The sequence below is a fragment of the Typopeltis vanoorti genome, chromosome 25 (assembly GCF_054136105.1).
Source record: "Typopeltis vanoorti isolate ZY-2024b chromosome 25, IOZ_Tvanoo_1.0, whole genome shotgun sequence".
In the NCBI taxonomy this organism is placed as follows: domain Eukaryota; kingdom Metazoa; phylum Arthropoda; class Arachnida; order Uropygi; family Thelyphonidae; genus Typopeltis; species Typopeltis vanoorti.
Genome location: NC_143573.1, coordinates 10531805 through 10558957, shown reverse-complemented (window position 1 = coordinate 10558957; position 27153 = coordinate 10531805). Strand labels below are relative to the sequence as shown.

General features: G+C 35.8%; 2 protein-coding genes across 2 annotated transcripts in view; both read left to right on the top strand.

Moving 5' to 3' along the window:
- The first annotated feature begins 5426 nt into the window (after nucleotides 1-5426).
- On the top strand, nucleotides 5427-24768 carry LOC150092531 (uncharacterized). The gene is made up of 6 exons (XM_090414797.1): nucleotides 5427-5457; nucleotides 10534-10601; nucleotides 11702-11871; nucleotides 15802-15964; nucleotides 20799-20887; nucleotides 24347-24768. Exons 3-6 carry the CDS (start codon nucleotides 11779-11781, stop codon nucleotides 24557-24559), a joined length of 558 nt encoding a protein of 185 aa, XP_090270923.1. The 5' UTR covers nucleotides 5427-5457; nucleotides 10534-10601; nucleotides 11702-11778; the 3' UTR covers nucleotides 24560-24768.
- Nucleotides 24769-26044: 1276 nt separating this feature from the next.
- The window catches only part of LOC150092530 (uncharacterized), a 32635-nt gene continuing 31526 nt past the window's right edge, over nucleotides 26045-27153 (top strand). Inside the window, exons 1-2 of the mRNA XM_090414225.1 lie at nucleotides 26045-26319; nucleotides 26717-26784. Of these exons, the coding sequence (XP_090270351.1) occupies nucleotides 26129-26319; nucleotides 26717-26784 (259 nt within the window). The 5' untranslated portion in view covers nucleotides 26045-26128. The remainder of the gene's footprint in view (nucleotides 26320-26716; nucleotides 26785-27153) is intronic.

Sequence of the window (27153 nt, the reverse complement as noted above, 5' to 3'; positions counted from 1 at the left end):
AATAGAAGAAACTAGTGGCGTAACCTGTTGTATCGTTTTGTTGTCGAAAGTGGTAACCTTCATTAGTGTTGTGTCAACTTATTATGACATTTGTTTCATTAGAAGCCGGGTTATAGTGCCAAGGTCGATTGTGTTTTGACGAACGGTCGAAAAATGAGTTTCAAACAGAGAGCTGCGATTGACTTTTGTGTTAAATTTGATAAAAGGTTTACGGAAACGCATCAAATGCTTCAAAAAGCATAGAGTGATGAATGCTTATCCTGTACTCAAGTTTACGAGTGGTTTAAGCGATTTCATAGTGAGACGCTTGAGGAAGACGAAAATCCGGGCCCTCGAAAAACTGGACTGAGCGAAGTTAACATCCAAAAAAAGTGTGCGATTTCATCAAAGAAAACCCGAAATCTCCCTGAGATTGATTGAAGATGAATTAGGAATTCCAAAATCAACTGTGCACAACACTTTGACCGAGAGTTTGGGCTTTCATAAATTGAATTCGCGATATGTTCCCTACAAGTTGACCGACGACCAAAAAATGTATCGAATTGAAGACCCAAGGACCTCATTCAAACCGCTTGTAAAGACTCAAACTTCCTGGAAACTTTGTGCAAGTTTGTGCTCAAACTTGCACAAAACGTGGTGTTTTGAGTATGAACCAGAAACAAAGCGCCAGAAGGCTGAGTGGAGAACACCAGAAGAGGGGCATCCGAAAAAAGGTCGCTTGGAGAAGTCAAAAGTAAAGACAATGTTGATTTGTTTCTACAATTCCAAGGGCATTATCCTGGTCAAACCAAACGGTCAATCATGAGTTTTATCTCGAAGTTTTGAAGCGATTGATAGCGAGAATTCGCCGTACGGCAAGAATATCGTGACGACCGACCGTTCGTCAAAACACACCGTCACTCTTGGCAATATAACTTGGCTTCAAATGAAACAGATGTCATAAACAGTTGACAAAACACTAATGAAGGTTGCCGCTTTCGGCAACAAAAAATACAATAGGTGGCGCCACTAGTTTTTTCTATTTTCGAAACGTTCGGTTTCGTTTTGGACATTTATACGCTCCTTTTCCTAATGTAGAATGTGTTCTAAAATATAAGTATTCTTGTATTTGCTGTATTTGTTTTAAAGACAATCCTTATAAACTCGAGGTTTTATGGCTTTTACAAACACCCGTACGATGTGGGACTAAGAACCCACAGCCTGTTGATAAGAGAAACGGTATGAACTCGGTCAACTGATGAAGGAATTAGAACAGTGGTCGCCAAAATGGTCGATATCGACCCCTAGGGGTCTATATAACATTGTTAGGGGTTGATTCGGGCTCAGGGGTCGATTGTGGGTCGATAGAAAAATATAAGACATCATTGTACGGTTAATATTTAATTCGGTTAACTTGGATTACCTCCATCCTGAATGACAACGCAATTAAGAGTGAATCGTGGGAACAGTGACATGAATAGGACCTGTAAGATGGAGCAAGGTCATGAAAATAGTTACGGAGGCCAATCAAGTAGGCCAAAATGACTTATTTACCAATAAACGGATATGGTGGTTCCCGCTCGACCGGCGCGGCGGGAGCGAGATGGCAACACGTGCGCGGGCGCTTATTTACTTATACTTGCAGGTAATCGATCCCTGTCTCATTTTTGCGCATCGCCATACAAGTGAGCGTTAATGTTCTAAAATTCATCAACATACATATTATAATTCAATCGTTATTCATTCACGAACTAAACTTCTCTATGTTGAAGAGTTGAGCAGCGCTGGTAGTAATACCAGTGATATTAATACCAGTAGTTTATTAATACCAGTACATTAATATCACTGGTAATACCAGTGATATTACTAGTGATAGTAATAGTAGTAGTGATAGTAATATAATAATATATACTATATTATACATACAAGAAACACTATAAAATAAACAATCTAAAATCTCACATAAGCGTCTTTTTCGCTTGTCCTATTATAATTACGTATTAGTAAAATAGAGGGGGTCGATAAAAAGTCAAGAAACTCTTAAAGGGGTCGACGGTCAAAAAAGTTTGGCGACCCCTGAATTAGAATATACAGTATTAGAGTATTTTATATTTTCAAAACATGAACTTTAGTGGTATTTTTGAGGCAGCATTTCTGTTCATTTATTTTTGTGTATATCGGCATTTAAGAAGCATGTGAAAATAGATAACATGTCACAAAAGTGCTCATCTTTTGAAAGATTGCATCATCCTTTGAAAGATTCATCTTTGTCAACTGGTGTTCATAAGTTCAAGGACTACCAAATGTGCGCGTAATATTTGCGAATGCTGAATGGAAGCCAACTTTTCAAGAAGACCCTGCATTACGCCGATTTCGTTTTTCCAAGTTAGCATCTTTAAAAGTGTGTAGGTCATTATATTCTACGTAGTTCGTTCCGTTCTATTGGCATTTACATCTAAGCGAGGAACTCAGTAATGTCAAAAGTAAAAGTTACATCAGCTGAATTTTATTTAGTTATTTAATAAATTCCAAATGCCTTGAGGAGAATTAATTCTGGAGTGTTAAATGACTTTGCATCATCGTTAAAGTACACTTTGTTAGTAATTAATCGAATGTGTGATAGGTTTACAGCCTTTTGTGGGAGTGATTCACATTAAAAAAAAACTGTTTCTATGAAACACTTTTAAACTATTTTGTTAAACAGAAGTTGGTATAGTATTTTGTTTTATATGTTTAGAAGAAAAAAACAAATATTTGAAGACTGCCTCATCATCATAATGTTCTACGTCAATTTTCTAGATCAATTTCTCCCTAAACGTCTTTGCAAAAATTGATTTGCAAAAACGTAATCAAAACCCTTCACATCACAACGACTTCTGATGAATGGTACAGTGAAAATCCCTGGTTGTTAAAGAAATTATCGCATGATTTCATCGAGAATTAGTCGAATTATATGCTCACAAATGATACAAGTTTCTACCACCGTATGTTGTTAACACTTCAATTTTTCACATTTCTAAAGAATCACATGTTGTCTTTACTTTCTGAAACCGACTATCAGCAGCGAGAATGCCTTTCAAACCGCATAAATTAGCTAATTCCTCATGAATGGCAAAGGTACAGTCGGTTTCCCAACTGAATATCAGAAATTGTTTCTCCATTGATTGCGAGTTCATAAAGCAATCCAAATAATTCTGATGTTACTCAAGTTTTTTTAAAAAAATTGTAAATACTTCTCTGTCTCGCACAAATTCAAGAAAACGACTTGCATTTTCATTTTATTTCCTTTATAAGGACGGTTCTGTCCAGCCTAGCCTAATTAAGAGATTCTGAAATGGTAAGGAGCCTTCAGGTTTTTTCATTTATTTCTATGACTGAGAGAATTAGAACACAAACTCCCTGATTCGCATCGATTATTAAAGATGCTCAGGTTTTTTTTTTTTGTTTGCTTTTTTTTTTATCAAAGAAGGTGTAGCAGGTAATACTTTATTTTTCCTGGTTCGCCAGTCTAAAAAAATTAAATTGTTATTAATGTTCACTCAATCAATGTCAACTTGTTTTTTTATTGTTCGTTTTTTTTCAAAAGCGAAACCCTCTTCTAATAAAAATAGTACATTGGCTACGCATACGTTTGTAAAAAGCTCAACTTTATCCCCAAGTTTGCTTTCGTAACAAGAGACGTACAATGCAATAACGATAACTACAACTCGAAGAACAGGACATCTCGCTATCTGCATGAAATGGGAGCGAACGATCATATCCAGTATACCATGCGATATTTATGGATGCTTGGAGCTTTGTGGATTACCAGAACAAATTGATTGTTTATATTAAATCGGGCTTATTTGTGTTGACTTCCCAGCGTTTTCCATGACTTTAGCCACACCTTGTATTGATGCTGAATTGAAACATGTATTCAATTCAGCATCAATGGATGCCTTCAAAAGAATTGTTTTTGGAATTTATTAAGACTGCCTTCTAGCGGTAATTTACTTTAATTATATTTTACCTATTAAAAGTAAATATGATACGAACTTAATATCAACCTATGTGAATAATGTGGCAATTATTTCAGCAGGATAAAAAGTTATTATTAAATCGTATTAAAATAAGAAAAAATAATAAAGCCAGCTGATTAGCAAAAATACTGAGAATTTTTATGATTGTTCAAACGTTCTCAGAGAAAAGAACTCCATTTTGTGTAGCGTATAAAATGAACTCAAGGGGGCTGAAGGATTGTTTTTGGAGGCTGCTAAGATGTAGATGATGCAAGTAATACAATCAAAGATAACGAGGTAAAATTGCCTTGATCTTGATTCAAAACGCAAGATCTTCAAGCAAACTCAATTCTCCAAAGAAGGCAATCCAGCCTCAACAGTCCCATCCGTCTTTTAAGTACGACGTGTTTAACTCTTGATCGGCATCCTGATTTTCGCTGATGTGTCCAATTTTATTATTAAAGCATAGCAAGAATGTGCAAATGAAATATAAAGGACACACCTTTCTCTCACCGAAGAATTGAACAGGAAAGAAATACGTTTTTCATACATCGTTCTACTCATTGGTTCTGAAACATCATTATCGAAACGATCACAATCGTTTATGTTGTCTTAATTCGCTTTATTCAAGGCAAACGTGTTTTTTTTTTGTTGTTAATTGGTATTCAGTCGGAAAATCTAGTTTCATAACAGATGCTCAGAAGCACGCAGTTTTCTTATATATAATATCTATCTTAAGATACTGTCAAATCATCGTCAGTTTACTGTCTAAACATGAAGAAAGAGAAGAAGTCTGATCATGGTAGGCTTTTAACTGTTTAAATATTTGTTTGAAATTAATCGCTTCATATTTATATATAAAATGGTTAAATATACACAAAACGTTCACTGAAAAATTTTAAACAGCTTGAGTTAAATAGAGCAAAGTCTGAAAATGTGAAGGCCATCAAATCTACCTACTGATCGCTGTTAAAGTTTTCCTGCACTTTATGCTTTTTCGCATTGATTTAATGTACTGGCAACATTATTATCATTATCAAGGGGTAGAAATGTCATTACTAGATATTTAATTGATTTTGCAAAACAACAGCACAAAGAAATAAATGAGTCCCTAATTAAAGTAAATATTTAATTATTTAGCTAAATTATTGTTTTCCTTTTCAGCCTAAAAACATTCATTTTTTATCCTTATTTTCTGAAATAATTCCTTACATGTTGGACTTAATAGCAGAGTTGCATCAGTCGCAAACACCCACACTCTCGCGTCGTATATTGATACGACGCTGATTGATGGCGTCGTTTTGACATTGTTTTCAGGTTTCATCCAAGAGACAAGCAGCGCTGATGAGACCACAGTAGCTGTCCTCTCAGTTCATTTCATTGCGATCACGAGTGGAATCTTGATTCTGTTAATCCTTCTAGTTCCGTACGTTATAGTATTATGCGAAGGATACCTACCAACATTTTTACCATATGTCAGGTAAGTGCCGAATTTCTTAATCATCAATCATTTTAATTATACTCGTGCACATTATAGGCAGTCCTCCCATACACCGTTTAAGATCATTAACTGTTTCTGAGATCATTTTATGCTTATAATGAGAACTGTCCAGATTATAACAAAAAATTTATCACCACCGTGCCACATGCCGTTCATGCAAGAAATAATGAAGCTATAGCAACAAGCATGCGCTCGTTAGAAAGCGCACCCTATTGGTTAAAATGATATATTGTCCTTCCGATTTCTGTTTGTTGTATCCACATAAAAACATGTCTCTCATTTTTAAATTGAATTGATGTAAAATAGCTGAAATACTGAGAAACAATAAGGCATCATATTCAGGAAATAGCGACCGGAAACATGATGATAACTTTCTTGAATAGCAAGAATTTCAAGTAGTGGCAAAGTTTGAAAATGAAAAGAACAATGAGACTTACTGGTGCATGTTACTGATGTAGCATGAGTAACAAGGAAACGTTTCTTCAAGGAGACAAATAAGAAGAGTACAAATGAATATCAGACATGAAGAAATGTCTTGGGAAATTTTGAAGAAAAGAGAAAAGCTAATAATATTAATGAGTAAGTAAGGGATGGATTTACAATCATCACCAGGAAAAGTTATTACCAATATCATGTTCTAACATGAACATGTGTAAGATGTGCATAAAGTCACGTGGAAAAAGGCATCAGACATTGATTATGTTACCGTTGGCAATGTTACCATCGCATTGGATACCATTGCAGACAGGAAATCTGCAGCGGGAACTGATTACAATTTAGTTTTGAGTAGGATGAAACTGATTATCACATAGAAGAGAAAAAACTATGAACAAGAGATTTAAAAGAAATCGAAGTTGAGTGGCTTTCGAATGTGAACTGCTCATTCAAATAAAAGAATTTGAAAACAAGAACCAAAACTAGCAGGAAAGGTGGTAAAAGCTGACGATTGAAGAATCAGGAAAGTTGTGTAGTAAGATATGTCAATGCGCTAACTTGACAAGTTCATTGGCAACAGACGCGATTACGTTTGACCTCGAATCAATTGGAGTTGAACTCTATCGCTAAGGAGAAAGACTTTTCCTTGAAATATGCCTGATGGTGGCACAACCTGTAGTGAATGAAAGTTTCGAATAGTTTCCTGACTAAAGGCGGTATACACTAGTGTCCAAAACCTGAGAACGAACACTGAAGATGACAGCCGCAAATTCAGACGAATGAGCTTGTGGCAATTGGTATAACGGACGAGTGAGAGTAGAAAGGGGATCACGTGGTAGCACTCAACAATATAAAAGGCAAAAGGATGAAATAAGCAAATTGTGTTTGAAGGAAGCTCTTTTTGTGAAGAAATAAAGTTGCAAACATTATGTCTTGTAATGTTTCAAAATCATCATCCACATGATTTTTCGAGAGGAAAAATTACTGCAAAGCTTAACGAAGGCAGCAGAAATACTAATATTTCGAGAGAGTTTGGAATCTCACCTAGCATTGTACCCAAACTCATTGGGAAGCGTTTCAAACAATGAAATTTGTTACAGATGTTTACTAAGAGGTCGCCCAGGCTCTACCACAGACCACAAAGACAGATTTTCGGTTATAATAGGAAAATATAATCGACACACTCCACAGCACGTCAGCGTGCAACTCGTCAGCTCCATTGAAGCACATGTACATGGATATCTCGACAAACTGTGGCAAGACCTGCTACAAGTTTTACCACACGCCCGAAGGCCTGTAGTCTGCATCCCGTTATCCACAGATCATCATACAGCAAGTTTTCAGTGGTGCTGTATGCATAAAAATTGGACAAGACACCAATGGGCTAATGTACACTTTACAGATGACAATCGTTTTAATCTTTTCTCCGATTCTAGACGACACTTGATCTGGTACGAAAGTGGTACCTTTTCCCATCGCGAGAATGCTTGAAAGGGATAGATACAGCGGTACCGGGGCCATGGTGTGGAGAGGTATTATGCTTAATGTACGCACCCAGCTACAAGGTTGAAAATAGGGACTTTGACTGGGGATCGGTATTGCAACGAAGTTCTTCAACGTCATGTTCGATTATTCCGTGATGCTGTAGGTGAAGAATTCATTTTTATGGATGACAATGCCACACCACATCGTGCACAAGCAATGGTGATACTTCTAGCGACCGAGGATATTAATGGAATCGAGTGGCCAGCAAGTTCCCCAGATCTCAACCTCATAGAATTAGTTTGTGATGTTGCAGGGGAGCCCATTGCTGCTCGAAATTCTCATCCAGAATACAAACAAGGCCGTATCCTTGCTCTAAAGGATGAGTTGACCTCAAGAACTCCCATATCACTTGCTGCTAAACATGGTACGACGTTGTGAGAGCTGCATCGCAGTTTAGGGTTGACATATTGCATACTGAAATATCTCTCAGCATTCTTTTCTCTAAGCACTGTATATTAATATTAATATTTATGGCTATTTTGCCTGTTTCCTTAAGGAGTACCTCTTGTATTACGTCAGTGGATTTTTATTCCAATTAAGTTAAAACATTAATGATATTTTAAAGACATAAATTAAAATCGAGATTATCTTTTTATGAAGCAGCATCAGAAATGTATTGATAGAAATTAACTGAACTTCAGACCTTGAAATGAATGGATGATGAACAATGACCATTTAGGGCTGTCATTTGGATAAATACATGAGAGCGTTTTTTCAAAAAAAAAAAGGGGGGGGACAAGTATATAAAGATAAAAACATATGGGAACTAAAAATGCGGAAATTAAAGATATGCGAATTAAAGTCTACATATATTAATTTCATAATGGCCTTGTATCATGGATGAAGCATAAAAATCTTTTTTAGGAAAAGGAGAAGGTTAAATTACAATAAATAAAGATTAAAAGTGGGACTTACAGGGTATGCGCCGTTTCGACTAAGTGTGGTCTTCGGAGCTCGTGGACAAAGTGGAGGCTATGTCATGTCGGCTTAGCGATTGCCTCAGGTGTTTCTGTGCTGCTTTCTGTTGGTGGGAATCTTGACCTAATTTTCATTTTGTGGAGGCTTCCAACTCTCTGAGATTACACAGAGGCGGTGGACATTTATGAAGTTTTTCTCACATTTAGTGGATAAAGTTTCTGATACCCTTAGCATCGTATCATTATCCTGAATGTCTAATATAGCTTTTTCAATTTGCGCGGTATGTTTCTGTTCAAGCGCGTGGACTACGATTTCTGTTTTCCCGGTATTTAGTTTTTCATACATTCTTATTACTTAAATGTTCTGGGATTGGTATATTGCAATCACAGAAGTGTTCCCGTAGTCTTTGCCAAAATGATCTGATGGTCGAATCTGTATAGGTGACATGGCAGTTGTGCTGGCAAGGATTTTTGTACGCTACGTAGTGATATTCTAATATTTACTTGTATGAGTAAACGTTGGTAAAAATTGTACGAGTAATCCAAAGTTTACTTGTAAAATTTTTTAATAGAATATGATACAAGTTAAAGTGGAGGTATCGATATGTGTAGGTTTGTGGAATACTTTTTGTCTATTTTGTTGTTGGTTCTAATTAATGTTAGGTTTAGGGAATTCATGGATATTTCGTGTTCTGTTTCTATGGTGAACTTTAGTCTATTGCTGAAGTCGTTCAGGGAAGCTTGCAAAGTGTTAATGCGTGTTGCTTCTCCAATGCATGGAATATCGTCCAAGTATCGACCGTAAAAAGTAATGGAGAGAAGGGTTTAATAGATTTGATTCTAAATTGGCAACACTTAAAACCTACCAAAGGTTTACTCATAAACTAAATATTAGAATATCACAATGTTGCGTACAAAACTTCTTGCCAGCACAACTACAATGCTACCTATGAAAATTCCACGATCAGATCATTTTGGGAAAGATTCCAGAAACACTTCCGTGATTGCAATATACCATTCTCAGAGCATTTAAGTAATAAGAGTGTATAAACCAAAATAAGAAAACAAAAAACCAAAAGAAAAAGAAATCGCGCTTGTACAGAAACATACCCCAAAAATTTATTTTTATCTTTATATATTTGCCCGCCCATCCCACTTTTTTTTTTTTTTTGAAAAAAAGGCTCTAATGTATTTATCCAAATGACAGCCCCTAAATTGTTATTGTTCATCATCCATTCATTTAACCACCTTATCGGCCATTATGGATCAAATACGCATCCTCATACGCTTCGTATCCATCATATATTTCAATGTAATATCAATAGTATTACAATTTTCATGTGCATTTCGCATCCATGATAACCTTGACATCTATAGACGTCTTGGCCGATAGCGTGGTAGGTCTAAAGTTCAATTAATTTCAATCAGTTTATTTCTGATGCTGGTCCATAAAAAGATAATCTCGAGGATTCTACAAAGGTATGGCAAAAATTATTCCTTCCATGCACGTTTCTTTTAATTTATGTCTTTAAAATATCATTAATGTTTTAAGTTAATTGGAATAAAAAGCCACTGACGTAATACAAGGGGTACTTAAGAAAATAGCAAAATAGCCATAAATATTAACATCACTTTTAGAAGAGTAACACGGAAGTTTCCCAGAAATAATATTTACTGTACATTAATTAATAAATGTACAGAAAATTTGTCGTTAGGAAATTTGTACTTTTGTCAAAAACATATTGTAATTTAATTTGTACAAAATTTGTAATGCATTTTTGTGTAATATAATTTATTATTATGTTGGCAATAAATTTATGTTCACATTGGACTGCATTCATGAAATTTGTTTCATATACAGGTAGTTCGTACTTGGGTTTTGAACACCAGTGTAATAAATCAAGACAATGCACAAAATGGGGTAAACAAAATTTGAAGCAGAAAGCCTCATGGCTCCTTCCGAAATATATGATTCACGAGTTTTATTATTTTGTTAATTTTTTCGTGTGTTTGTATTAATAATCCCGCATATTTCTTATTTCAAATATCAGTTCCAATTTGAACATGACTTTTTAAACGGATCTTCCCACAAATCATTCTAGTTTGAATCTTTATTGTGCAGACTAATGTTTAATTTTATTCTATTATTTGGTTTCAGTCAGTCCGGTGGAGCTCCTCCTCGGAGTGGTATCTTTTCATTCCTTTTGTATGTTACAGTTTATTTCGGTAAGCTACCTGAAAGTTTTCTAAAACTTATTTTATATAGAAATCTGTGACATTCCTCTAAAAGTAGCACTATCCATTTAAAAATGAAAGCAGGAGAATTCTTTACGTCGGGAATTATGAATACACACATACAAAGAAATTAACATAATTTTTGCATGGAGAGTGAGCAATTTAGCTGATTGTTCTGAAACTTTCGCTGCTCCATCGATAGTTTCTGACCAATCAAATAAAATGCTCATTCTCCATACAAGGTGGAAAGTTACAACGAAGCCTTCCTGAATTCATTTTAATCCTACTGAACACAGTAGGATTAAATAAATCCTACTGTGTTCAGTAGGACAATGGTGTTCACTTTTCTATTTTACATCCAACTGAGAACAATAATATAACTATAATACTTTTTGGGTTTTATAAATGGATGTTTATTCTCTCAACTTGAATTTATGCGCATGTTTTTTTATTAGAATGCAATGCTATTAATGACTAGTCCATGTACTAATCAGAAATCCAGCACGAACATTTCACTTTTATCTGCTTTGCTCTTTTTCCAAGATCCGACTAAACATACACACGTAACCACAGTAATAAGATTTTTTAATAAGTAAATATTTTGTCCTAGGTATCATTGGACATCGTCAGTACAGTTAATTCAAACAATGCTAGGAATCACATGAGTTGATACAGTTGAATCACATACCCATCATACTTAGGACGAAATATTTACTTAAAAAATCTTATTACTGTGGTCACGTGTGTATGAATGCTCCACAGGTTTCATTACACAACAAAGGCCAAGATCCGTTTCTTTCAGATACATCTGTCTTGTGCCATTAATTCTGCTTCTCTCCACCTCTTCTAACCATCTATTTTTCATTTCTTTTCTTTCATTCTCTGTCAATTAATTTAGACATTTTCCTTTTATTTATAGGCTTTTTTCCTTCGTTTTAATGCGATGATTTTCATGTACTGAAATGATCGTAGGTCCAGTTAGCCGTGTCACTTGGCTGATGAATAAAATTGGATTTTTGTAACACGCAGTGTATTACAAGTTGCATTACAATGAAGTATAGCTTGTTGTGATTATTTTATTTTTTTTACAGAACTCGCTCTAGTTTCGCTGAGAATTTTATCATTCATCGAAGAGAAAGATAAAGACAACGAAACTGTGAAGCGGTTAATGAAAGCACAGTTTCTATTTGGTATTGGAACAGCAGTTGGACTATGTGGAGTTGCAAGTTATCCTGAAGGATTTATTGTTGGAAGCGACTGGGTAAGAACACTTAAATAAAACAAACGTTTGCATTGTTATAACCAGAGAAATAGTAAAAGGCAGAAAAAGTATTTCTGTAATTTTAAAAATAAAATATTCTAGCTACATCTTCCTTGGAAAATTAATAATTTTCTTATTAAATAGATAAAAATAGAATGGCGAGTTTCATTTTTAAACCAATTCATTATCTTTTTTTTTATGTTGGGCCCATACACAGGAGGTTGGCTGGTCAACCTATAGTACTTTAGTACCGTATATGAGTGGTGGGTTGCGAAAGGAGAAACTTGTTTACATTTCATTTAAACTCCTGCATATTGTATTCCTTGGGAAATCCGTCAGGGGGAAGACTGTTCTACGGTACTGCAGTAGCAGGGATGAATGAGGAGGAAAAGAAACTTGTTCTGTGGGTTTCGTGGTGTACTGTAAAATGATGTTGGGCGGCAGCTGTACGTGTTCCAATGGGCTTGGTACAGGGTGGGGGGATTATTGATGGTGTTTCAGATGAACCTTTCCAGTGAAAGTATTTATAGAATGTACAGATTGCAGAGACCAAGCGTCTATGTGAAAGTGGGGGGAGCGGGTTGGTGAGGGATGGGTCATTTATTAGTCTAATTGCTCTCCTCTGTATTGAATCAAGCATTTTGAGAGTGCGTTTTGGAGTCCCACTCTAGATGTGAGAGCAGTATTCGAGAGCTGGGCGGATTTGTGACTTGTATAATGTTAACAGCTGTTTAGGGGTGAAGTAACGTCTTGAGCGAAAGAGAAAACCTAGTTTTTTGGAAGCTGAGGATGCAATGGTTGTGATGTGTTTATGTCAGGAGAGGCTTGATGTCAAGGTAATTACGAGAAGAGAAATTTCGTCTTGTCTGTGAATTCCTTTTTTGTGAGAAATAAGACAGAACTGGGTTTTACTAGCGTTGAAGTTGACGAGGTTGTCTGAGCCCCATTGTAGGATGGCTTGGAGGTCGGAATTAAGGGCAGGGGGTGGTTGATGTTCTGTGGGTTGAAGTGAGTTGTGTAGAGTAGGGTTTGTGAAATGAAAGGGAGGAATGTTATGTGCTGTCATCTGCAAAACTGTGTATTTGGTTAGAGGTCAACTGAAGTAGGTCATTGATATATAGAAGGAAGAAGGTCGGTGAGAGAACTGAACCTTGAGGGACCCCGGCATTAGTTGGATGGTGAGAGGATAGGGAGCCGTTTAAAATCACACATAGTGTGCGTCCAGACAGGAAGCTGGCAATCCATTTGCAGAAGTCCTGAGGCAGTCCAAATGATGGTAGTTTGCTTAGTAAGCCTTTTGCCAGACTCGGTCAAAGGCTTTAGAGATATCGAGCGCAACTACTTGAGATTCACCAAATTTTTCCATAGCGTTTGTCCAGTGATGGGTGATGTATGAGAGTAGATTTCTTGTTGAACGGCTTTGACGGAATCCATACTGCTGGTCGCTTAATAGCCCGGTACTTTCAATGTAGATTAGGAGTTGAGAGTTGAAGATTTTCTCCAACAGTTTTGATAGGACTGAGCTGATTGAGATCGGGCGGTAGTTAGACGGCAGTGATTTGTCACCCTTTTTAGGAATGGGTTGAATATAGGCCAGTTTCAGATGCACAGACCTTCAGGATAATTGGGGGAATTCCATCTGAGGCAGGAGACTTTTTTGTGTCTAATTTAGACAGCAAGTTTGTGATGTCGTTTTGGCTAAAGGATACAGGGACATTGTATGATGGGCCATTGTCAGTTATGCGTGCATTGGAGGCAAAGTGTGATGTCAGGAGATTAGCTTTTTCTATGGGTGACGTTGCAATTGAGCCATCTGAGTATGATAGAGGTGGGAATAGTGTAGGGCAAAAGTTACGGCCAATTTCCTTGGCAAGAAGTCAAAAGGCACGGCTGCCATTTGGACAGGCTGCAAGCTTCCTGCTTTTGGCCCGTTCAAATTCTGTTTTGGAAGTATTGATAGTTTTCTTGTATTTGTTTCGGGCTTCGGTATAGGTATTGAATGAGGATGAGGTTCTTGATTTGAGCCAGTTGTGGTATGCCTGATTCTTCATTTGTACAGACTTGGCATATTTTTTGGAAAACCAGGGTTTAGTTAGGGGACGGTAGGTCTGAGTAGTGTAGGGAATATGTTTTCATGCCAGTGAGGATCACTTTGGTGATGCGTTCAGTGCATATGTTTGGACTGGAAGACCAGAAAGAATAGTCTAACCATGGGAATGAAGCATAGTAGTCTCGGAGAGAGTGTCCCATTTGGCACTGTTATAATGCCAAACTATTTTAAATAACGAAATCTGTGGTGCGATCATAATTAAATGAAACATACGTATTAACCACAGTGAAAGTTATTTAATTGTAAATATTTCATCCTAAGTATCTTAGGACATCATCAGTACAGTAGTTTAAAACAATAATAGGAATAACATGCAGTTAGGGCGCATGATTACAATAGAATCTCATTAAACGTGCTTAACGTGGTACAGAAGTAAAAAATAAAATAAAATAAAATAAAATAAAATAAAATAAAAAATTAAAAGTAAATTTATATAAAAAATTTTATATAAACATGAACGTTTATACAAAGAAAGTTCTGAAGCCCTACTACACAGACCAAACCTAAACCGCAACGAAGTTCTTACTATTCCTAAAGTATGGGAAATTGTCATACGAAATTGTGTTAATTTGTTATTTATTTTTTTTTATATTTCTGTACCACGTTACGCACGTTTAATGAGATTCTATTGTAATCATGCGCCCTAACTGTATGTTATTCCTATTATTGTTTAAAACTACTGTACTGATGATGTCCTAAGATACTTAGGATGAAATATTTACAATTAAATAATTTTCACTGTGGTTAATACGTCTGTTTCTTTTAATTAATGCCAAACTACTCTTGTGTGGGAGTGACTGTGTAAGCGTTGTTGCATGGGGGGAGGGATGAGCACTACGTTGTGGTCAGAATTTCCCCAGGGGGTTCACTACATTCACTGCATATTAGGAGGGGTCATTAGTAAGGAAGAGATCTAGGGTATTTGGGGAGGGGTTTGGGTTATCTGGTATTCGGGTTGGTTTTTGAACAATTTGTGTGAGGTCATTGGTGATCGCAAATGTTTCAGCATCTTTGCCTGCAGGATCTGTATAACTGGAAGAGGAAAGCCAATTAGTGTTATGGACTTTGAAATCACCAAGGCGGATGATTTCGCAGTTAGGAGAAAATCAACTTTTGGGAGAGGAGATGAAAGAGCTCAGAGTGATTGGTGGTATTAGGAGAGCGATAGAGACAGCAGATGAATTTGACTGAGTAGGGGAGGGATATCTTCAGCCAAAGAAGGTCGAAGTCGGACGATTCTAAGTTAGTTGCTCTCTGGCAGGATATGTCAGAGCGGATATACGCACAGACGCCTCCCTTGGGTCGAAAGGAGTTAAATAGTGTATAGTTAGGAAGGTTGAGATGAATAGTGCTGGGGGAAGGTGAGATTTGAGTTTCTGTTAAGAAGAGTAGGTGGAGTTTGGTGAACTGCAGATGGCAGTGGATGCTATTAAGGTTGGAGTTGAGGGGGTCGCGGATATTGGTGAAGTGTTGTCTCCATTTTGGCGTTTTTCTTCTAGTTGTCTTCGGAGTTGGCGTCTTTTTTTTCTCTGGGGAAAAGTTAAATTGGCCCGAGCACGCATGCGCGACTGGTGGCAAGTCCTTTTGCTTGTTGTTTATCGCTGTTATAAATTTGTTAAAAATGTACTTTATAAATTAATATAACATATTGATTTATATAATTTATATATATATATTAACTTATATTAATTTATATATAGCTTATATTAATGTTATACCTGAATAACAGATATTCAGCTTTAGTTACATTGATTTGAACTAATACCACAGAGTATTGTTAAGTTACTGAAGAAAATATATACATATTTATATATTCGCAGATATTTTCGGTTTTAGTTCCTCACACCGCTTTTGCTATGCTATTGTTTGGTTCCTGCTTGATGATGTTCATCCTGGATGTGATACTGCAGCGGCTGCTGGAAAATGTTCGTAGTTATGTATTCTGGATCCGTGGAGTGGCTGCTCTGATCTATTTATTATGCAGTATCCTTTTCGTTATTGTGTGCTTCTAACTAGTGTTTTTCGTAATGAAGTGTGCTAACGAAAAAAATGTTTGTGCAAATGATAATATTACTGAGAATAAAATAACTGATACATGGTTGTTGCCTCTAAAATAGAAGAATGAATCAATATCATTCCTATAGTAGCTTTGTGTTCACATAAATCCCAACCTACACTCCGTCTTCTTTCCAACACATCACTTACGACATTGTCCAAGTGGTGATTTGCAGGAGTGGCATTCCACACACTACGAAATCTAAGGATTTCTCATGGAATTTCTAATGTTTACATGTATTAGCCTCACGTTAGGTTCTTCATTAGATTTCTTTTTTAGTAGAAGGAATTTGAACCCAGGGCTTTTCTACCAGCGATAACAGTCAAGATCAGATTACTCGTCACGAATTGACACTTACCGTGAGCCTTCCGTGACACTTAAACACTTCACTCCTATGGCATCCCTGGCTTCCAATAAACGGCATTTTTTGTTACGTTTCATCTGTCCGATTATTGAAGCTTCACAAATCCCAAATACGCCCAACAATGCTGGACTATTGCTCTCAGTTTTCGGGTAGTGCATTAAAACCCCTGTAAATATTCTCCCTGCCGTTTCAAAAGAGGCATTTCCATTGCATCTGATATGCTTCATTGTAGGAAAGTCCACTCTCTCCACTTGTTTTGTCTTACAACACATCATTTTTTATATAATTTTCACTTTCACTAAAGAATAATTTATTAGCCTTCAAGGATTATTCTTCTACTGTGTTGCTGTAACAGACATTCCTCAATTTCCTTAATAGTTCCAATATTTTCCATTTCGTTCCTATTTACATCACATTATTTCTTTTGCAATTATTGTGGTTTTTGTATTTTCTTGTCTACTGCTGATATTTCCATGTTAATTTATACGTTGCGTATATGCTGGAATTTAAATAAATGACTTTGACCCTAATTTCCTGTATATAATCCTACATCATCTAATTATCCGTCAAAATTTATTTCTTTTTTATTTTCATTCAATTTAATTCTTTACTTTTAATATTTGTGATTATTTTATCAATAATTATGTTAAATAAAGATGGACTTAAAGAATCAACTTGTCTGATCTCTTTCCTCATGATGCTTTCCTGCATTGTCTGATCCTTTTCCTTATAGTGATTTCCTCATATGATTCTATCGAAAGCCTTCATTGCTTCTTGTTCTTCCTTGTTGGTTATTTCCTTCAAAGCATTCATTGTTAGTTCAATGCTTTAGAAATTAACGAAACACATTTTTGATATACTGATCCCATATACGAAAGATCGCGGTACCTATAGGCACATCACGACCGAGTGTAAGGTGCAGATGAGGACTGAGATTGAAGTTTATCTATTTTGAAAAGTTGCAGGAATAATGATTGCCAATTCACTGGAGCATAGACCACAGACGTACCTGTAGAACAGACACAGAGATGAAACACTGCATCTGTGAGATAAGGGTTGAAGTGAATCTGTGAGGGAGGGATCATCAATGAGCCTAATTGCACCCTCTGGATGGCTTCAAGGATTTAAGGGAAGTTTTAGGGACACCATCCCAGATATGCGAGCAGTATTCTAAACATGTCGGATTTGGGATTTGTAGATAGTTAAGAGTTGCTTGGGTGTAAAATAGGCTCCTGAACGAAATAGAATGCCAGGTTCCTTGAATGCTGTGGAGACTATTGATGCGATGTGTTTATTCCAGGAAAAAAACTGGAGGTAAGCGTTAGTCCAAGCACAGAGATCTGATTTTGTCTGGTGATTTGTACATTACTGAAAGTAATGTAGTGTGTAAGCTGAGAACTCTGCGTGAGAAAATGAAAAACTGTGTTTTGGTCCATTGAACATAAAGTTGTCCTGGCATCATTTATGGATAGTACGTAATTGATGTTTAAAGGCACTAGTTGTAAATGACTTTGTAGCCTGGTATGTCAGAGCAGTGCATGCTTTGTCAAAAATGAGTAGGATGAGTGGATAGTACTATTATCTGCAAGGCTGTGGATGGGATTACTGGTTATTGTGAGAGGTCGTTCATGTACAGGAGAAACAGAGTAGGTGACAGGACAGAGCCTTGAGGCCCTTCAGCTTTGGTGGTGAAGTTCGATGAGAGGGCGCTGTATACCATAAATCGTAGACAACAACCATAGAGAAAGCTAGCTACCCAATTACAGAGGGTGGCAGGTAGACGAGGGATGGCAATTCGTTTAGTAGGCCTCGATGTCACGCACCGTTGAAAGCTTTGGGAATTTCAAAGGCGAGACCACAGGTTTCTCTAAACCTTTCCATGGTACGTGTCCAGTGGTGGTGATGTGAGCTACGATGTCAGCTGTGAATCTTGAATGGAGGAATCCATACTGTTAGTTGTTGATTAGAGTCTGTAAGTAGTGGAGGACTGGTCTTGATTACTTTTGCCATTATTTTGAAGAGGACACATGGGATGGAATTTGGTCGGTATACTCCCAGGATGGATATGAGATTTTTTCCATGTATGGAATAAGTATAGATATGTATAATAAATTACAGATATATTAAAAATTATCACAACCAGAAGAAGTTTTAGTATCTCAGTTATTTAATAGTTTTCTGATGACTTTTTTGTCGAAAAAGGATAAGATGCGGTGATTGGATTTCTGTATGGTGAGAGGTGATTTCCCTTTGTCATCTATGCAGTTTGAGGAAAAGAGTGAAGCTAGGAGGTCAGCTTTATCTATGGGTGAAGTAACAGTGGTGCTGTCAGAATGAAACAGAGATGGAAGTGCAGGAAAGCGGAAGTTACGTCCAATGGCCTTACCATGAGCCTTCATGAAATCGGATTTGGATCTGCTGATGACTGATTTGCATGTATTGCATGCATTGCATGCTCGTATAGGCAGAATATGAAGCTGGAGTACTTGGTGTAGGCTAAATTCTTTTCTTTGGCTGCTTTGGCGCATTTTTGGTTGAACGAGGACTTGGGAAGCGGACTAGGGTTATATCCTGAACTGGGGTGAATGTCTTTATGCCAGTGACGATAATTTCTAAAACTCATTCAGAAGGTTGTTACATAAATATTGGTGCGTTATATTCTTTTGCTTTTTCATTGATTCTTGCTGATTTTCTATCATTCTGTTTTATGATGACTGATTCTATTAAATTATTATTTATTATGCATGCTTTTTGTTTACGTTTTTCTTACCTAATTCTTCTTAGTTCTTGTTTTCACTTATGTAACGAATGTTCCATTTCCAGTATTTCTTCCTTTGTTGTTTTCTGGTCCAATCCATCTATTCTGTCCGTCTGGGTTCTATATTGTTTCACCAGTACCAAAAGGTTTTTCACATAAACGGGTTTCTAATCCTACTAGTTGATATATCTGCATTATCTGGACATGTCGATGTAAACTTCAAACATCCAGAGACCTTTTTGAATTAGATTACATCACCGACTTACATCGTTCACATTGCCCTTTACTTTCTCAGCGCGTTGAAGCAGTAGCTAAGACCGAGGGAATGTTAGTTTATAAATTTAAAAAAAATTCACAGGTTATAGCAAAATGAGTTGCTCCTCCATCGGACCACTCGTAATAAAGTCATCTATTCACGTTGGATGGACAGATAATATTCAAATTTCACGGTTTGCATCTTTAGTAACGTTTAGTCCTTGAAATTACAGAGCAAGAATTTACTCATTACGAGAGATCAGAACAAAACGTAAGAAATTCGAATATTATATAAACATGATTCTAATTCTTTATTTTCTGATTCTTAACTTTTTTAATTTCATAGTTTTTATAATTCGTTATCCTCGCCATTGATTTTATTCATATTTTATTTCTTCTGTTCGATATTTCTAAACTCTATTCGTTCTTCACTTTTAGTATTATTTTTAATTTTTGAAATTTTATTAAAAAATTTAAATAAATATTTAAACAAATAAACTAATCTAATGTAGTAATATATTAAATTTTAATTAGTAAAGTTATTGATTTTTAGGTTAGGGGTTGGAATAGATGGCAGCTCCATTACGAAAAACGTCTTGATATTTTCAGTTGATTACTTAAAAGAATTAAAAAAAAAACGAGAATGGAGCCTTCTGGGGACCCTGAATATTAATTCAAGGTCCTGTTGGCAATTGGCAAACTATTCAGCATATCACACATATGCCGTAAGTATGAAACACCTGAATAGGATGCCTTCCGGACTGCATGATTTTAATCTTAGCAGCTTAAACTCTACTTCTACATTAACCTCTTGTTTTGTTTAATTTTTCCTACTTACCTGTTAATATCGCTCTAAAGAAGCTACCAGCCATATCAGAGAACGAAACATGATGGTATCCAGTGTCTGATTTTTGAAGGACAATAAAATCGTACTTAAGTAGACACTAAAAATTCCGACCGGGAAATCATCACAACATATGCTGCGCTGTTATCTAGATTGTAAGTGAAAAGTCAACATTTTGGTGGAGAACCTGCGTATGGTATTTCATGTGGTCAGATTCTAATTTTTTCACTCAAGTCATTTCCCGGAGTTAATCAGAAATTTTAGTGGATATTTAACAAAACGACTTGAAGCGATATATCAAAAAATAAAATAATAATAATACGTCTACAGTACATTAGCCAACTCTAGAATAAATAGCTTGGATATATTCAGACGACTGATTCAGCTATTATACATGTACGCCTGCGTATTAAATAAAATTAAGCATGATTGAATTCACTTAGTAATTAATAGTATAATATATTATGTTAGTAAGTAAATACATGTTCTGATTTGCTGTTGCTTCACTCAGTGATAAGCAGCCTTTACAAAAGCTAATAGTGATGATCTTGCCTTATCCAGCATTGGAGAGCAACATCAAATACTTTTCAAAGTTTAAACGAGGGGAAACACCGATTTTGCAACAAGAGGTAAGCACTTTTAGAGCAACAGTTTTATCTGCAAATTCTGCGTACTTATTATTATTATTATTATTATTATTATTATTATTATTATTATTATTATTATTATTATTATTATTATTATTATTATTATTATTATAAGAAACTCTGATAAGAAACTCCCAAGAGCAATCTATATAACTGACCACTGGAGTCCATACATCAAAAATCTTTTCTACCAAGCAAGGAAGACAAAAACAGAGAAAAACTACAAGTTCTTGTGGATTAAGGATTCACAGATATTTATGAGAAAGAAGGAAAACACTCGAGTTTATATAATTGCAAGAGAATCTGACCTACACAGCCTACCAATATAAAACACTAACTCTTCACATCCTTAAGAACAAGATTAGAAATCACTTAAAACTATATAATGGAGATCTCAAACATAGGCGAACATATCCCGTAAGACAATATAAACTTCAAGGACTTGGACTCTTTGAAGAAATGTTCAGACAACATTTCCACCAATACCAATTTCACTATCGTACACACAAACATAAGAAGTATAAAAAAAACACTGGCTTACATTGATAACACAGCTCAATTATACCATTATAAACATAGATGCGCTAATACTGACCGAAGTTGCAATACACGACACAGAAATTTACGCATACAACATTAATAATTACCAAACCTACAACTTATGTAGACTAAACAAAAGAGGAGGTGGCATCGTGGCATTTATCAAAGAAAAATACAATGGGACTGAAAAACAAACTCATTTCGAACATGCGGAAACACTAATTTTGGAAATCACAAACAGCCACAACAGTATACAATAAACCCAATATACAGATCCCACAGATAATAATCCACTCAGCTTTCTTCACGAGTTAGAAACATGGCTAAGCGGCATCGAACCCCGTACAACAAATAGGCTCATCCTAATAGGAGATATTAACATAAAATACTCTTGACCACGTTACTCCAACCCCTAACACATATCTTGATAAACTAAGTCAGTACAACATAAACCCTACCATTAACTCCCCAACAAGTGAAGAAAAAAATTATTATTATTATTATTATTAAGAGAGACCTCCAGGGACTCAATGAGGGAGGCCACACACCAGCTATCATAGTTATTCTTGAATTCATCCACACTGCTTGCACTCACAACTTTCAGTGGCAATCCATTCCAATATGCATCACCCCATGAGAGAAAAATCTAGCCCTCACCCACTTCTTAGTGGCATTCATTCTCAGTTTCCAAGGATTCTCTTTTGTCCTTTCCCCACCCTCAATAAAGTGAAAAAGTCCATCAACTGAAATCCTGTATGAGCCTTAAAGAAATTTGTAAGTCTCAGTCACATCACCCCTCTTCTTGTTTGTTAGAGTCTGCAAATTCTCAATTAGTCTTCATGCTCAGTATTCCACAATCCTGATACATTTTTAACACTCTCCTCCTCACTGTCTCCGCTGTATCAGAATCACCACGGAAACCAGGAGACAAGACCTGCGCGCAGTAGTCCAAGTGAGGTCTTATCAAGGCCTTGTAAAGAGGCAAAATGTCTTCCATTTCTTTACATGTCAAGGTTCGCTTCAGCATTGCAATTATTGTCTGAGTTGTATTCACAATATTTGCGATATGATCCGGAAATTCAACTTCCTATCTATTAACACTCTAAGATCCCTAGCCTCGTCAGTTTCTTCAAGCATAATCCCACCACCAATACAATATGACATTGGATATCTAATCACGCCAAAGTGCATGACTTTGCATCTACTGACATTGAACTGACACTCATTTTCCCATGCCACAATTCCAGCCTATTCAAATCATTCTGCAAGTACTGCATATCAGCAGCATTCTTGATTGTCCTACCTATCTTTGCATCATCAGCAAATAACTGTATGTCACTTGTCAAATCCTTCACAATGTCATTAATGTACAGATCGAATGACAATGGAACAAGGACTGATCCTTGAGGCACACTGCTGTAATGAATGCCTCATGTGAATGAGGAGGAAGTATCTTTAGAATAAATATGAAGAAAAAGGTACTGTGAAAGAAAAATGAATAAAAACATAAAATGAGCTGCTGAAGGAAAAATTACTACTTAATGATATTTAACAGCGACATGGATAGCAATAAGGACTTTCATTATTTATTTGCCATAAATATGTCTGAGGATCTTCGTCAGCCATAGCCAAGTTAGCTGGTCTTGGGCGTGGACAGTAGGGTTTTTACCCCAGTTTATCCTGGGGTTTTTCATCCCGCAAAGCAGGCAAACCGGCCTTGAGAACTCAACACTACACGACATAGGATTCACCGGGGCGTAGGGCTAACCACCTTATCCCGTGAACGGCTTGAGGTCCGATGATTAATAAACCCTCGACACCGCAAGGTAAAAGAGGTTAAAAGGAAAATGAGATGAGAGATGAGATGCTTTATATAAATGCACACACATATATATATATATACAGGGTGTTCGGGATAAATTTGACATATTTATAATTAATTATATTTTTCCGTAAGTTACATGTATTAACACACACTTCTCTTCATTTAAAAGTTTGGACCCTTCTTCATTCATATACAAGATGTCAGAAAGGATGGATAGCTGGAACCCACCTGAATCATGGAAGAGAATAACTTGTATCATGATGATTCGTGCCCGCCATCAAAATAAGGATATTACGACTGCTGCCCAATGCTCCTTGAATACAGTAAAAACAATCAGGCATGAACTAGAGACTTGCAATGGTGACTACGAGGATGTAGCAAGAAGAAAGATCCCTAGCAGACGATCTGATTGCGTTCGTACAGCAGAATTCCTCGCAAATCTGCAGGAACAGGTGTTGAAGAACCCTGGCATTGGAATTCGGGCTTTGTTCGTGGAGTTGCTAACTGTAGTCAAGCCCTGGATAACAAGGGTAGCCAATGGTAGGCCGTATGTATGGCAGCAGGATTCGGCCCCTTGCCACACCTCTGGGAAAAGTCAAAAATGGTTGTCTGAAAATTTCTACGACTTCACCAGTCCAAATGTTTGGCCTCCAAACTCCCCAGACCTTAACCCCATGGATTATTTTGTATGGGGCGCAGTTGAAAAAGACACCAATCGCACTTCCAGTAATACAAAAGCCCAGTTAATGGATAAAATTAAAACAGTTTTTGCGGCCCTTCCCAGGGAGACTGTAGCATCAGCTTGTTCGAGGTTCCGAAGCAGAATTGACGCTGTGATCGATGCTAATGGTGGTTATTTTGAGTAAATCTTGTTGATAGTATTGTAATTAACTCTGCCTGTAATGTTTTTTTGTCAATTCATTAAATTTAATAGATACAAAGAAGATTTTCTTTTTCCTTACGAAACTGTCAAATTTATCCCGAACACCCTGTATATATATATACTTCATATGTTATATATATTATTTATAATATATTATTTGTAAGTGTAATATTTCTGTTATCTTTTTACTTAGTTTGATACGAACTACCTTATATCTTCGACCAGTGAATGGATTATCGTGATCTGTATCGCTGTCTACTGCTCAAGTCTCATGAGGGAATTCCGCCATCTTCGCATACAAATCTCAGTAACGAAGAAGCTTCCAATCACTCCCAAACCATCTCTTGTTCTTGAAAACTACAAAACTCAGGAAAGTAAACAGCAAACAATCGCTGGTTCTGTTTGATGCGAAAAAAATACAATAAAATGTGAAAAAGTATATAAATAAAATACGATTTTAAAATTCATATCAAATATAAACGTGCTTTTGTTTGATGTCTTTTCACCGAAATACTCTGAACAGAATCGTATACATAACCGTGTGCTTTATAAACATAGTGATTGCAATGACGTACTTCTAATGCAAACCATCATTTGGGGACATTTCATCTTAGAATCTTCTTTCGACTTAATTTCGCCAAATTAAGAAAACGTCACAATTATTCGTAGCCTTATTTTATTCAATTTGATATTAAAGTTAATATCAAATTATAAAATATAAAATATAAAGAAATTAAAGTTTATTTTCATATGCAGTTTATCGTGGTATTATTACGCTTTTAGCAACTTATTTTTACACACGAATTCTTCACGATGTCTTCAATTTGGGAGATCCGACGTTATTCTTTCTTCTCTAAAGACTATAACAACTTCCCCTGCTCAAGAAACACAGCAATAGATTCCAATTTTTCTACTTTGGCTCTTGTTCACATACGAAACAAAGTTCTGCGCTTTATTCAAGGATAACCTGTTTTTATTTTTTTAAATTTAATTTCTGGGATTAATTCGTAAAATCGCATTTAATAGCAGAATGTCACAATCTCTAAGCAGAAGCTTCCTTATATACAAAAGTTATCTTAAGAAAATTTCAATAACAAGCTACTGTCAGAGTGTCTAAGCATGAGTAAAGCGAAGAAGTCTGAACGAGGTATGCCCTTAGTTTTTAAATATTTGTTTGAAAGTAATTGGTGTATGCTTTTATATATATAAGTTAAATATGGAAACTTTTCCAGGGAAAGTTTCTTTCTAAGTGGTTCCGGAATAATTAAGATGGACTCAGTTAGAAAATACATGGTAGTATCTCTCTGTTGTCTGTTAATTTTTTTTAATTTAATAACTAATTATTTAATTAATTTAGGAAATAATGAAACCAGATAGAATGACAGAATAGAGTTTGGTATTCTCGGGGATCGTGTGTGCCTCACTTATTTCTTTCCTTATTTATTTTTCGGCATGGGGGGGGGGGCATTAACTACTGTTATCCTTTAGCAACTTTCTTTGAATTCTCGACGTGATTCAAAGATTTTACCTTCCGATAAAAAAAAACGAAAGCATTGAGTAATGGCTTGTACTGTTTTATGGCATGCACTTAGTGGAGTGCAGAATGAGAAATTGAAGTAATTAAAACTTTTAAATAGAGAAATTACGAAACTTCATGTTAACAATGTTAAACTCCACATTTAGAAGAGAAAAAGTAAAATAGTAAAAATCATCTTTAGTACATACACGCATGGCGTGAACACAAAGATTGATGTATTCATCCAAGTCCCTTGAAGAATAAGAACTAAATATGTATTTATTCAGTTTAATATATATTTATTAATTTATAAGAGAGTATTCTGTGTTGCTACTTTAAGTCCAGTTGCTACAGCATCTGCCTTTAAGTAGCATTAGTTTAAGACACATGCACACAGACCCTTCGTTGGTATTCTGAAGGAACCATTGTTCTTCGCAATCAATAAAATTGACTAATCCCATGTGTTGTCGTTTTAACATTGTTTTAGGTTTCATTGAGGAGAGAAGTATAGCCGATGAGACCACAATAACTCTCCTCTCATGCCGTTTTATGGCAATCACGGGTGGAATATTTGTTTTATCTATCCTCTTGATTCCCTACATCATGCTGGTATGCGAAGGACGCCTTGCAGCATTTTTACCATATGTCAGGTAAGCAGAATGTCCTGATATTCAAAAAATATTATTGTTGGAATTTTTAATTGCTTGTCTAAAGCTCACTAGGGTTTATATCTTTGTGTTCATCCTTATTTATGAAAGCTAAATACAGATTTGATTCCTTAGAGTATTATTGTATTATATTTCCTTTTATATATATAAAAAATCCTTTTATTTATCCATGTTAAGGAGGCCATTTTACCGGTTTATTAATAAATTTTTACATTTAACTTTATCATCAAAGAAAGATATACATCCAGTTTATTTCAAATATTAGTTCAAATCTAAAAAAAAAATTTTTTTTTCCCGATCCTGCAACAATCTTTGTAACCTGAATCTTTATTGTACAGCTCATCATCTAAATTTATTGTTTCATCTGTTTTTTTTTCAGTCAGTCTGGAGGAGTTCCTCCTAGGAGTGGTGTCTTCGCATTCCTTATATATGTTTCAATTTATTTTCGTAAGTTGTTTGAACGTTTTATGCAACATTTTATACGTGTAAATACCATATTAGATTATTGTATGTTGTATTATTTCTTTTCTATAAGAATTAACATTTATTAAGACTGAAAAAGTGGTACAAATGATAACATCTTACAATACTAATGCTTGTCACAGCAATGCAAAGGATAACGGAACAAAGTAAAAAGTAATACGCTATATATTACAAATGCAACATAACTTGAAGTGCAATATCACCACTGAACAGTAATGTAGAGAGTGATATGTTAAGAAAAAGACACGATAATAAGCAAGAAAAGAAACTACGGGATGTCCCATAAGTAAGTCACGAATGGTCTAAACATTAATTAATTTTTTTATTAATTAA

Excerpts from the sequence above, each read along its gene's own strand:
- LOC150092531 (XM_090414797.1), top strand. The coding sequence starts at position 11,779 with ATGAAAGCACAGTTTCTATTTGGTATTGGAACAGCAGTTGGACTATGT. Across the intron at positions 11,872-15,801 it reads TTATTGTTGGAAGCGACTGG|ATATTTTCGGTTTTAGTTCC; the intron begins GTAAGAACACTT and ends ATATATTCGCAG. Across the intron at positions 20,888-24,346 it reads CACCGATTTTGCAACAAGAG|TTTGATACGAACTACCTTAT; the intron begins GTAAGCACTTTT and ends CTTTTTACTTAG.